Source organism: Peromyscus maniculatus, chromosome 2, assembly GCF_049852395.1.
Source record: "Peromyscus maniculatus bairdii isolate BWxNUB_F1_BW_parent chromosome 2, HU_Pman_BW_mat_3.1, whole genome shotgun sequence".
In the NCBI taxonomy this organism is placed as follows: domain Eukaryota; kingdom Metazoa; phylum Chordata; class Mammalia; order Rodentia; family Cricetidae; genus Peromyscus; species Peromyscus maniculatus.
Genome location: NC_134853.1, coordinates 109,227,757 through 109,239,937, shown reverse-complemented (window position 1 = coordinate 109,239,937; position 12,181 = coordinate 109,227,757). Strand labels below are relative to the sequence as shown.

Sequence of the window (12,181 nt, the reverse complement as noted above, 5' to 3'; positions counted from 1 at the left end):
AATACTTCTTCATTCCTCACCCCTGCCCCCAAGAACCCTTTGAAAGGTCGGAGCTGGTCTCCTACAAAGGACAAAACTAGGGTCTGAGGAGAGGCCTCAGTTGGTAAAGTGCTTGTTGTGTACGCACGTTCAATCTCGAACACCCATGGAAAAAGCATGGTAGTTTTCCTGTAATCCCAGTGCTGGGGAAACAGAGAATAGGATCCTGAGGCTTGCTGGTCAGTTTAGCCAAATTAGAGAGCTCCAGGTTCAGTGACAGACCTGGTCTCAAAAATAAGAGGAATGCAATTAAAGAAGATGGGCAACATTGACTTTTGACCTCCACCCCCACATACTCTACATATCCCGTGCACCTGTACACACATAAATATGTATGTACGTATATATATATTATATATGTTATATATATATAATATACACTATTACACACAGGCAAAATTATAGATAGTACATTATTGGTAGCTTAAGTCTCAGATTACAGACTTACTAAAAATGGCCCCAATTTTTAATTATGTTGAGTGATGTGAATATTCATGGAGATGTACTAAAACTCACCAAAGTTTACCACTAAACTAGCCACTTTTAGGATATATAAATTATACCTCAATAATGCTAACTTTTAAAATGAGCTGCCAGAGACATTAGACATTAAAACTGATGTCTATAACGTGGATTGAGTGCTAGCAAGAACCAGGCACACAGCAAGTGACAGCTAGATGGAAACCACTGGAGTACAATGGGAGTAACGGTGATAGAGAAAAAAGTGCAAACTTCAATAACACACATCTTCACCTGAAGACCCTCACGGGGAGTAAGAAAGACTACACACAAAAACAATGCACTCAGAACTAAAGCCAAGACACTGAGGCTGTAAGAGAACCTTGTACTACTTGAGAAAACTAAAGCCAGATCACAGATAGAACTCAACATGATGATCATGTACTGACAATCAAGTTAGAGCTTTAGGAAATTATGGAATATCTCTTTTATTCTGCAGCAGATAGACTCAAAATTCTTCCTTACTATATGTCTCTAAACACTCTATTTTTATGCACCTTTGGCCAATGTCTGGAACATGCTTACAAACACAAAATGAAAGGGTCCCTTCTACTTCATTAGTTTGCTCATGCTGAATACTCAAGCAGAGATGTACATTTCTCTAACTCCCTCCCCAGTGTCTCTCTTTGAATGCTGACCCAGATCCTACCAGGCTTTCAAGATTCACCTTAATTGTACCCTACTCCAAGAAAGGGAGGAAGGGATACATACAAGAGGTGTTCAGCACAAATGGATTTGTCTTTCTCTTAATAGCCATACTATATTATCAAGCAAACTGTTCCAAAAGTAATGTTAGTATCTATGACCATCATTTCTCCACTTTAGTAATAGTGGCAGTTAAAAAAAATTTAAAATAATGAAAAAAAAGTAAGGGTAGGATTAGAGCCATATCATCTTCTAGGCTGCTGGCCAGATCAAGTATTGGTAAGCTTTTGTTTTTCTACTCCTGACTCAGTGACCACACTCCAGGTGAGTGCGGCCATCCCCGAGAAGAGCCACCCGACCAACTACACTTAACATCTGGAAGGACAACCTACACTCAGACCATGGAGCAGTGGCGGCATCACCCACAAGCCCAGCAGTGCGGCCGCGCTCTGCGAGGACGACGCCTGAGTCACAGCAATCTCAAGGCACAGCTGCTGGATCTCCTCACCTGGAAGACAAGAAAGAAAAAATACTTTCTGGAATACAGTGCTCAGCCCCCTGACTCAAAGTCAGGATTCAATGCCTGAATCAAGCCATCTACTTGGGTCACTTTCGCACATAACAGAATTCGTTCAACCAAGTGGTTCGAGAGTTTTTGCTCAAAGAGGCAAAGAATGTGTCCAGTGGAGTCAGTTCTAACTCTTGGGACTGCCACGGGCTTTAAACTGCCTGAGGAAATTTCTCTGATAACATCTAGAGAAATCTGGACACTCAAATACTATTTAAAAATAGGAGAAAATGCTAGCCACAAATCTCCCAGTGCCTCTCCCTACCTCTTCTCCAGTATGTGTTCAGCACATAGGGAATTGCTGTCTGGTGTGCCAGTTAATTCTTTGCCAACCTGACACAAACCAGGGTTACATGACAAGAGGAACCCTCAGCTGAGAAACTGTCTCTTACAAGTTGGCCTGTAGGCAAGTCTGTGGGGCATTTTCTTGATTGATGATTTATGTGGGTGGGCCCAGCTAACTGGACAGTGTCATCCTTGGGAAGATTACCCTGGGTGGCATCAGAATGCAGACCGAGTGAGCCATGGGGAAAAAGGCCAGGAAGCAGTATTCCTCCAGGTCTCGATTTTTGGATTTTTGTTCTTCCTGACTCCAGGTTTCTGCCTTGAGTTTCTTCAGTGATTGATATATATATATATATATATATATATATATATATATATATATATGTGTATATTATATGTATATATATATGTATGTATATGTATATATTATATGTATATGTATATAGATACAGATACAGATAAATAAATAAGACTGCCCAAACTTTCTGGAGTACATAAGATATGAGTGAATTCCAGATGTCACACACTGAGCTAACAGATTTGTAGGTACACGGATGGACTCTGGCTCTGTTTAAGTGTGATTGCTTTTACACCCTGGTTCATCACTTTAGGAGTAAGAAAATATTTACTTTGTTTTTAGTATAACAGGAATGCACAGTTAAGAGACTTTGAATATTTCTTAAAGACTTTGAACTTTTAAACTGTTTGAATCTTTTTAAAGACTATAAGACTTATACGGGTTATAAAGACTTATACTATGTTGTGGTGATATATTGTGTACCCTAATAAACATGCATGAGGATCAGAGGACAGAGCCAGCCACTAGATTAGACATAGAGGTCAGGCAGTGGCGACACACACTTTTAATTCCAGGAAGCAATATGGCAGGGCAGAGAAAGGTATATAAGGAATGAGGAAACAGGAACTCACTCTCTTTAGGCTGAGGATTTCATAGAGGTAAGAACTAGAGGCTGGCTGCTCTGCTTCTCTGATTTTTCAGCTTTCACCCTGATATCTGGCTCTGGGTTTTGTTTTGTTTTTTTAATTAAAAGACCATCTAAGATTCAAACAACATTATGTTTTATATTATGATAGTAACACGAAATCTTAGGGATAAACAAGAAAGGAAAGATGATGGTTTGATAGTGGTACATATTTGTGTCAAGTGGGCAACAGATCAATAGTTTTGTTTGTTTTTTTTGTTTGTTTTGTTGTTTTGTTTTTGTCTGCTCAATCAATACAAACTACAGTCACCCAACAAGAAGGAACATCAGGTGAGGAATGTGAGCATGTTCTGTGGTCATGTCAGTGGGACATTTTCTTGACTGATGACTGGTATAGGAAGACTCATCCTACCGTGCACAGTGCCACTCCTGGGCAAGTGGTCTTGGGTTGTATAAGAAAGTAAGCCCATAAGCAGCATTTTCTATGGCTTTCTGTTTCAGTTCCTGCCTTCAGGTACCTGCCTTGGCTTTCGTGTTCAATTTCTGGCCTACAGAAATAACTGTAAGATAATAAATTTTGATAAGTTTGCTTCACCAACAATAGAAACCTAATAAAGCATCTGACATGGTGCTTCCTTGAAACCTAGGGCTCTGTAAGTGCAGTTTGATAACTGTTAAACTAAGTCTGCCTCATATACCAGAAATACATACAACTCATAAAAGAGCTATTTGGCTTGTTTGTTTACTCTTGTTTTTTTGTTTGGTGTGTGTGTATGTGTGTGTGTGTGTGTGTGTGTGTGTGTGTGTGTGTGTGTGTGTGTGTGTACACATGTGTATATGGGTGTGCATATGGAGGCCAGAGATTAGCATCATGTATTTTCCTCAATCCTTCTCCACCTTATTTTTTTATTATTTTTTTAAGACAGGGCCTCTTCCTAAATCCACAGCTCCCTGATTTGGTTAGGCTAGCTGGTCAGCAAGTCCCCAGTAATCGTCCTGTCTCTGCCTTCCAAGCAGTGAAATTATAGGCATTCATTACTATACTCAGCTTGCTTGCTTTATTTATTTATCTATCCACCTACCTACATACCTACCTACCTCTCTCTTTCTTTCTTTCTTTCTTTCTTTCTTTCTTTCTTTCTTTCTTTCTTTCTTTCTTTCTTTCTTTCTTTCTCTCTCTCTCTCTCTCTCTCTCTCTCTCTCTTTCTCTTTCTTTCTTTGTAGGCTGGTTGTTTGGTTGGTTGGTTTTTTTGCATAGGTGTGAGGGGTCTAACTTGGGTTATCATGCTTGCACAGTAAACACTGTACTGACTAGGCCATCTCTCCAGTTCCTTGAGAGTTGTGTCTGAGGACTGTATAGGTCTATGTCTTTAGATCTCTTCCTTCCCGCCGTCACCTATAATGGCTCAGTGAAAGTAACTCAGTTATTGTATGTAAGATAACAAGCTGCAAGATAAAATAAATCTACCAGTCACTGTCAACGGTGACACAAAATCTGCTTTTTTTAGTCAGGCCAAATCCTAAGAGCAAAGCCTGATAAAAGCACTCGATAGTTACCAAAGTTTAGCCTCATAAGTGGAGAGAGGAGCGCAGCCAGGTTTGCAGGAGGATACTGGTAGCTCTCGCCAACAGTTGCTATGGGTTTCATCACTACTTTGAGAAGAGAGGGAGGCACAGCTTCAGGACCTACAACAGAAAAGGAAAGAAATAGCAAAACACCTGTGTAGCTGCACTAGAATGGAAATCATTAACTGTTTATTTTCCTTCAGAGCCAAAGGCTCTAATACCACATATTTAGTTACAATCAACCCTTCACTGCTACACTCTGAATCCAGCTCCTTTTGGTATAAACCTTGTTCCCCCGTTCTCGCTCATTGTCTCCAATCTTCTTTTGTTTTGGTTAGACATGCTCATATCTTTACTATCTTTTACACTTCCATGTCTCTTTATCCAGTTTTTTAAAAGAGTGACCTACTCGCCATTATTGTCTCATTGCTCTTGGTATGGTATTCAATACACTTAAAGTGGGAAAGACAAGGCTTGCCCACTCAGCACCTTAGAGGAGCTATGGAATATCTCCACCCACTATGGCCCTAAAGCACCACACCCATCACCTACCACTTAAAAAACAAAACAAAACCCTTCAGTTCCTAAGCCATAGTACTTGCTCTAGAGGTGAGCACCAAGGAAGAAATAGCTATTGCATGTTAATCAGCTACCTCAAACTTTAATATTGGAAGGCGTGTACTTAGAGTTGATAACCTGAGAAGCTAGATTAACTGTTTATGTTCTTTCAGGTTTCAATTTACAGGTAGGTATAAAAAGCAGGAACAGCCATTAAAATGGGCAGGTAAAAGTGATGCTACAAAGAGCCATAGAAAAATGAAGAAATACAGAAAATATATACATTTAAAAAAAAAAAAAAGCCGGGTGGTGGTGGCGGCGGCGGCGCACGCCGTTAATCCCAGCACTCGGGAGGCAGAGGCAGGCAGATCTCTGAGTTCGAGGCCAGCCTGGGCTACAGAGTGAGTTTCAGGACAGCCACCAAAACTACACAGAAAAACCCTGTCTTGAAAAACCAAAAAAAAAAAAAAAAAAAAAAAAGAAAAGAAAGAAAGAAAGAAAATATATAGAAAAATGTAGACAACAAGGAGAAACACTATGGCAGAATCAGCAGCAAAAAGAAAATCACCATCAGCAGAAAGTGAAGCAAGGGGAAAACCAGAAACTACATCGGCAAAAAAGCAACAGGATCAGCAGAGCTGGGAGGGGGTGAAGAGGTGAGAGAGAGAGCTGAAATGTGGGAAAAGCTGAAAATAGAGAAGCATAACAAAAGGGAAAAGCAAAGGCAAATTCACTAGACCACAAATGCAGGCAGAGTCAGTGATGGTCACACAATCCCAGAAAGGAGAAGCTCAGAGTGGGGGAGAAGCAGGGAGAGGACAGCAAAAAGAAATGAAGTCAACAAACAGAGAAAAAGAAAGCAGAAGTGAGAGAGAGTCATCGAGACAAATCAGCTACAGAAAGGAGAAGCTAGGGGAAAAGGAGAAGCAGAGGGGTGGTGTAGAAACCCAGAAGGGAAAAACCAACCTTGCTACAGGGTAGCTAAGGGTGAAGGCAGAGCTATGTCACAGAACAGAAAGGAGAAGCTGAGGGGAAGGAGAAGCAGGGAACCCAGGAGGGAAAAACCCATCTTGTGAAAGGGTTTAGCAAGGGTAGAGGCAGAACTACATTACAGTACAGAAAGGAGAAGCTGAGGAAAAAGGAGAAGCAGGGAACCAGGAGGGGAAAACCAACCTTGTGACAAGTAGCAAGGGTGACAGAGTTAGATCACAGAACAGAAAGGAGAAGCTGAGGAAAAAGGAGAAGCAGGGACCCAGGAGGGGAAAACCGACCTTGTGACAAGTAGTAAGGGTGACAGTTACATTACAGTACAGTACAGAAAGGAGAAGCTGGGGAAAAAGGAGAAGCAGGGACCCAGGAGGGGAAAACCGACCTTGTGACAAGTAGTAAGGGTGACAGAGCTAGATCACAGAACAGAAAGGAGAAGCTGAGGGAAAAGGAGAAGCAGGGACCCAGGAGGGAAAAACCCATCTTGTGAAAGGGTTTAGCAAGGGTAGAGGCAGAACTACATTACAGTACAGAAAGGAGAAGCTGAGGAAAAAGGAGAAGCAGGGAACCAGGAGGGGAAAACCAACCTTGTGACAAGTAGCAAGGGTGACAGAGTTAGATCACAGAACAGAAAGGAGAAGCTGAGGAAAAAGGAGAAGCAGGGACCCAGGAGGGGAAAACCGACCTTGTGACAAGTAGTAAGGGTGACAGTTACATTACAGTACAGTACAGAAAGGAGAAGCTGGGGAAAAAGGAGAAGCAGGGACCCAGGAGGGGAAAACCGACCTTGTGACAAGTAGTAAGGGTGACAGAGCTAGATCACAGAACAGAAAGGAGAAGCTGGGGGAAAAGGAGAAGAAGGGCGGTGTGGGAACCCAGGAGGGAAATCCAACCTTATGAAAGGGATAGCAAGGGTGAATGGAGAGCTATGTCACAACACAGAAAGGAGAAGCTGGAGGGAAAGGAGAATCAGGAGGGAAAAACCGATTTCATGAAAAGGTTTAGCAAGGGTATAGAAAGGAGAAGCTGAGGGGAAGGAGAAGCAGGGACCCAGGAGGGAAAAACTGACCTTATGACGAGTAGCAAGGGTGACAGAGCTAGATCACAGAACAGAAAGGAGAAGCTGAGGGGAAGGAGAAGCAGGGACCCAGGAGGGGAAAACCGACCTTGTGAAAGGGTTTAGCAAGGGTAGGCAGAGCTAAATTATAGTACAGGATGGAGAATCTGGGGAGAAGGAGAAGCAGAGGGCCAGGAGAAAAAGAGGAAGTGTAGGAAGGGGTCAAAAAGGAAAACCAAAGACTGAGAGCAGTGCCGTTGTGGAGGCTTGGAAGTGCAGGAGTGTGGTGCCAGCACCTGGTGAAGACTATTATCTGCATTATAACACGATGGAGGGTACCACATGACTAGACAGTAAGCTTGTCAAGGCATCTTGGGTGTATAACAAAGTCACTATCTCAGTATCTTAGTGATGACTGTCAATCATGCCCCAAAGGTACCACATCAAAATAGTATTAAACAAATGATTTTGGGTATTTAGTTTGCAAAATATTAACCCTGGAAGGCATACCCAAGCCAGCACATTTGAACGTGCCAAAGAGAAGCTGTAAGGGTGTGCTAAAGTAGCCTTCCAACATGAGAAAATGTGTACTTTAATTGGATTAGGCTACAGTTCAAAACTTGTGCTCACAGAATATCATCTATGAAGTCAAAAGAAAAACCTAGGAATGGGAGAATTTGCAAATCATAGCCACAGCCCACTATCCAGAATGCATGAGGGATCCTTCCTGAAACTCAGCAATCCAAAGATAACCAAATTTTGTCTAATGGGTAAAGGACTTGAAGACAATTATAAGAAAGTATACAAATGGCCAAAAAGGACTTGATTTTTTTTTAAAAAAAATTATTTAAAACAATTTTAAAATTTAAATATATTTTGATGATATTCTTTCTGACCTCCAAGTTCATCAGGTCCTTTCTTCCTCCCTATCCACACAACTTCAATTTCTTTCTCAAAAAACAAACCAAAAACCCAGTACAACAACAAAACTCCTAAAACCTAGAAGACAAAATAAGATATCACCCAAACAGTCCATCATGGAAAGCCACAGATTGAATGATTCTGTTTAAATGAGATATACAGAAAAGACAAATTAGAGACACAAAACAGAGTATTGTTGCTAAGAACTGGAAAACATGGAGAAGTGGAAATAATTTGTTCAATGAGATCAAGGTTTCCTTTTGGGGTGATAAGAAAGCTCTGGAAGTAGATAGTAGTGGTAGCAGAACAGGAACTGTGAATGCTCCGAGTACCCCTAAATTGCGAGCAGCTTAGAGTCTTTTCTTTCCCTAAATACAAGGGCACACATATGCCAGGCTGACTTAAACAAGCTATGTAGCTGAGGATGTCCTTAAATTTCTGGTTCTCCAGTCCAATTAAAAAATGGGCTAAAGAGCTAAACAGAGAATTCACAAAACAAGAACTACAAATGGCTGAAAGACATTTAAAGAAATGCTCAACATCCTTAATCATCAGAGAAATGCAAATCAAAATGACTCTGAGATACCACCTTACACCTGTTAGAATGGCTACTATCAAAAACACCAATGACAACCAATGTTGGAGAGGATGTGGAGCAAAGGGAACACTCCTCCACTGTTGGTGGGAATGTAAACTTGTACAAACACTGTGGAAATCAGTATGGCGGTTTCTCAGAAAATTAGGAATCGAACTACCTCAAGACCCAGCCATCCCACTCTTGGGCATATACCCAAGGAATGCTGATTCATACCATAAAGATACATGCTCAGCTATGTTCATAGCAGCACTATTTGTAATAGCCAGAACCTGGAAACAACCTAGATGCCCATCAACGGAAGAATGGATGAAAAAAATGTGGTACATATACACAATGGAGTACTACTCAGCAGAGAAAAACAATGAAAGCATGAAATTTGCAGGCAAATGGATGGAACTAGAAAAAATCATCCTGAGTGAGGTAACCCAAACCCAGAAAGACAGTTATGGTATGTACTCACTCACTGGTGGATTCTAGATATAAAATAAAGAACAATCAGACCACAACCCATAGAACCATAGAGGCTATATATATATAGCATGGAGGTCCCTAGGATGACTGTGGCTTATAATAAATTTCATTTTTACTCAATTATTGAAAAAAAAAGCCAAATGAATGGAAACACATGAACTATGAACCAAAGGCTGAGGGGCCCCCAGCTGGATCAGGCCCTCTGAATAGGTGAGACAGTCGATTGGCTTGATCAGTTTGGGAGGCAACTAGGCAGTGGGACCAAGTCCTGTGCTCATTGCATGAGTTGGCTGTTTGAAACCTGGAGCTTATGCAGGGACACTTGGCTCAGTCTGGGAGGAAGGGACTGGACCTCCCTGGACTGAGTCTACCATGTTGATCGTAGTCCTCGGGGAGGACTTGTCCTGGAGGAGGTGGGAATGGAGGGTAGGCTGGGGGTAAGGGGAGGGGGTGGGAGGGTGGAGAATAGGGGAACCCATGGCTGATATGGGTAGAACTGAATGGTTTTGTAAAATACAATATATATATATAAAAAAAAGAAGGCTGGGCGGTGGTGGTGGTGGTGGTGGCGGCGGCGGCGGCGGCGGCGCACACCTTTAATCCCAGCACTCAGGAGGCAGAGGCAGGCGGATCTCTGTGAGTTCGAGGCCAGCCTGGGCTACCAAGTGAGTTCCAGGAAAGGTGCAAAGCTACACAAGAGAAACCCTGTCTCGGGGGAAAAAAATAAAAAAATAAAAAAAGAAAAAAGAAAAAAAAAAAAGAAAAAAAAATTTCTGGTTCTCCTCCCTCTACCCCTAATAGAGAAGAACTGCACTAGTTTACATGTTGGGGATTGGCTTCATCCATGCACTTTACCAACTGTATTCATCTTCAGAGAGACAGGCAGAAATCTTAAAAGATACTGATATTAAGAGGGGCCCTGAAAAATAGACAAAGCCTTGGCGCCCTGGCATCTTTCTCTTTCTGGTACCTGCAATGAAAAACACTCCCAAACAACTACTCTCTAGCTACTGGCCCACAACGGCATCAGGACTGTTGTTACCAAGAATTTTAATGGCCTTAGATCTTAGCCAGGTTCAAGGACATTCTCTTTTCTGACTTTCTTTTCTCTACTCTTCCAATTACAAGTGCATCATGGGGCCAGGAAGATGGCTCAGTGGGTAAAAGAATTTGTTGCCAAGCTTGATGACCGGAGTTCAGATTACTGCAACCCATGTAAAAGCTCGATGGAGTGGCATGTGTCTATAATCCCAGCACACCTACTGCAAGATAGGGGGTGGAGACAGGAGCATCCCCCTGAAGCTCACAGGCCAACTCGCCTGGAGTGCACAACCCAGCACTATACCAAAGAGACCCTGCCTCAAAACCAAGGTGAAAGGTGAGGACCAACCCCTGAGGTTATCCTCTGACCTCCACACAGGTGCAATGGCATGTGCAGGTCCTCACACAAACAAAGACATCATATGTACGCATAGACAGACATAAATAAATACTGTATATGTACCATGTTCCCATTCTTAAGATAACTGCTTATGGAAATAAAATCCCATGATCATCCTTGGCTGAGTCTACATAAACTCATCCATGCTCACAGTTTCAAGTACTACTATAAACCCCTACTTACTTCCAATTCAGAATTGAATCCCATGTTTCCAACTCTGATTCCCACCAGAACAGCTAACAAATCAGTCAGTATGTTCTCTAAGCCTAGATACCCTCTGGACGATTTCCTTACCTAACTTGGCTGCTCTCTTCTACTGGATAAAACTAGTAGCGGACCTTGCAATGTTGCACTGTAATAACCCCTTTTCCGGCTAGATGGGACTCCATCGAGTACTATGAGAAACTTAACCATGGCTGTTTCCAGAAGACGTTCTGGCAAAGATAATAGAGACATTTTATATGCACGTGCACCCAAGTGTTTACTGAGTATTAGACACTGAACACTGTCCTGGCAACAGACACAGAACCAGGGATTATGCTCATGGAGTTCATTTTCTAATGAGAGGACCAAAAAGAAGGGGGGAAAAAAAGGTGAAACCAGGTGTAACACCTCTGATGATAATAGGGTGAGATAGCTTTGCACATAACTCTATACTGGTAACACGTTTGTGGTAAGAATCTTCAACAATTCTGGCTACAGACTAAAGTCTGATTTCATGCAACAAAAATTAATTTGCTTCATTGTATTTTTAATTATGTGTATCTATGCTTGGGTATGTGCATATACATGAATGCAGATGATCTTGAAGACCAGGGTGATGGATCCTCCTTATGGTGATATTGTGTTCTCCAATATATTGTGCACCCTAATAAACTTATCTGAGGGTCAGAGAACAGAACAGCCACAATATTAAACATAGAGGTTAGGCAATGGTAGCACACACACATCTTTAATCCTAGCATTCCAGAGGCAGAGATCCATCTGGATCTCTGTGAGTTCAAAGCCACATTGGAAATAGCCAGGCATGGTGACACACACCTTTAATCCCAGAAAGTGATGGCAGGAAGCAGAAAGGTATATAGGTGTGAGGAGCAGGAACTAGAGCCTGTTAAGCTTTTAGGCTGTTAGCAGTTCAGTTGAGATCCATTCAGATGAGGATGCAGAGGCTACCAGTCTGAGGAAGCAAGATCAACTGAGGAATTGGCAAGGTGAGGTAGCTGTGGCTGGTTCTGTTTCTCTGATCCTTCAGCATTCACCCCAATATGTGGCTCTGGGTTTGTTTTTATTAATAAGACCTTTTAAGATTCGTGCTACACCCCCTGGAGCTTGAGTTACAGGTGGTAGAGCCACCTGATGTGGGTGCTGTGAATTAAAACTGGGTCCTCTGGAAGAATACCTAGTGCTCTTAACCACTGAGCCATCTCTTCATCCCCTAATTTGCTTTTTTTTTTTTTTTTTTTTTTTTGGTTTTTCGAGACAGGGCCTAATTTGCTTTTTAAGGGTCCTTTTGGTATACATTCACAGAAATGTCCCAGTGAAGAGGCAGACATTGCAAATATGTATTAGATTCTTTAATTCA

The 12,181-nt window shown here is 41.9% G+C and overlaps 2 protein-coding genes across 4 annotated transcripts in view; one reads left to right on the top strand and one right to left on the bottom strand.

The window, feature by feature from the left end:
• Window positions 1–1,590, top strand: part of Hacd4 (3-hydroxyacyl-CoA dehydratase 4) — a 44,673-nt gene extending 43,083 nt beyond the window's left edge. Inside the window, exon 7 of the mRNA XM_076564487.1 lies at window positions 1,514–1,590. Coding sequence (XP_076420602.1) covers window positions 1,514–1,575 — 62 coding nt within the window. The 3' untranslated portion in view covers window positions 1,576–1,590. The remainder of the gene's footprint in view (window positions 1–1,513) is intronic.
• Focad (focadhesin) overlaps window positions 1–12,181 on the bottom strand; it is a 300,913-nt gene that overhangs the window by 13,997 nt on the left and 274,735 nt on the right. For all 3 annotated transcript variants that reach the window (XM_006975965.4, XM_015994914.3, XM_042271395.2), the window contains 2 exons: window positions 4,558–4,686; window positions 1,596–1,711 (listed from right to left, as the gene is read on the bottom strand). In XM_006975965.4, coding sequence (XP_006976027.1) covers window positions 1,596–1,711; window positions 4,558–4,686 — 245 coding nt within the window. The remainder of the gene's footprint in view (window positions 1–1,595; window positions 1,712–4,557; window positions 4,687–12,181) is intronic.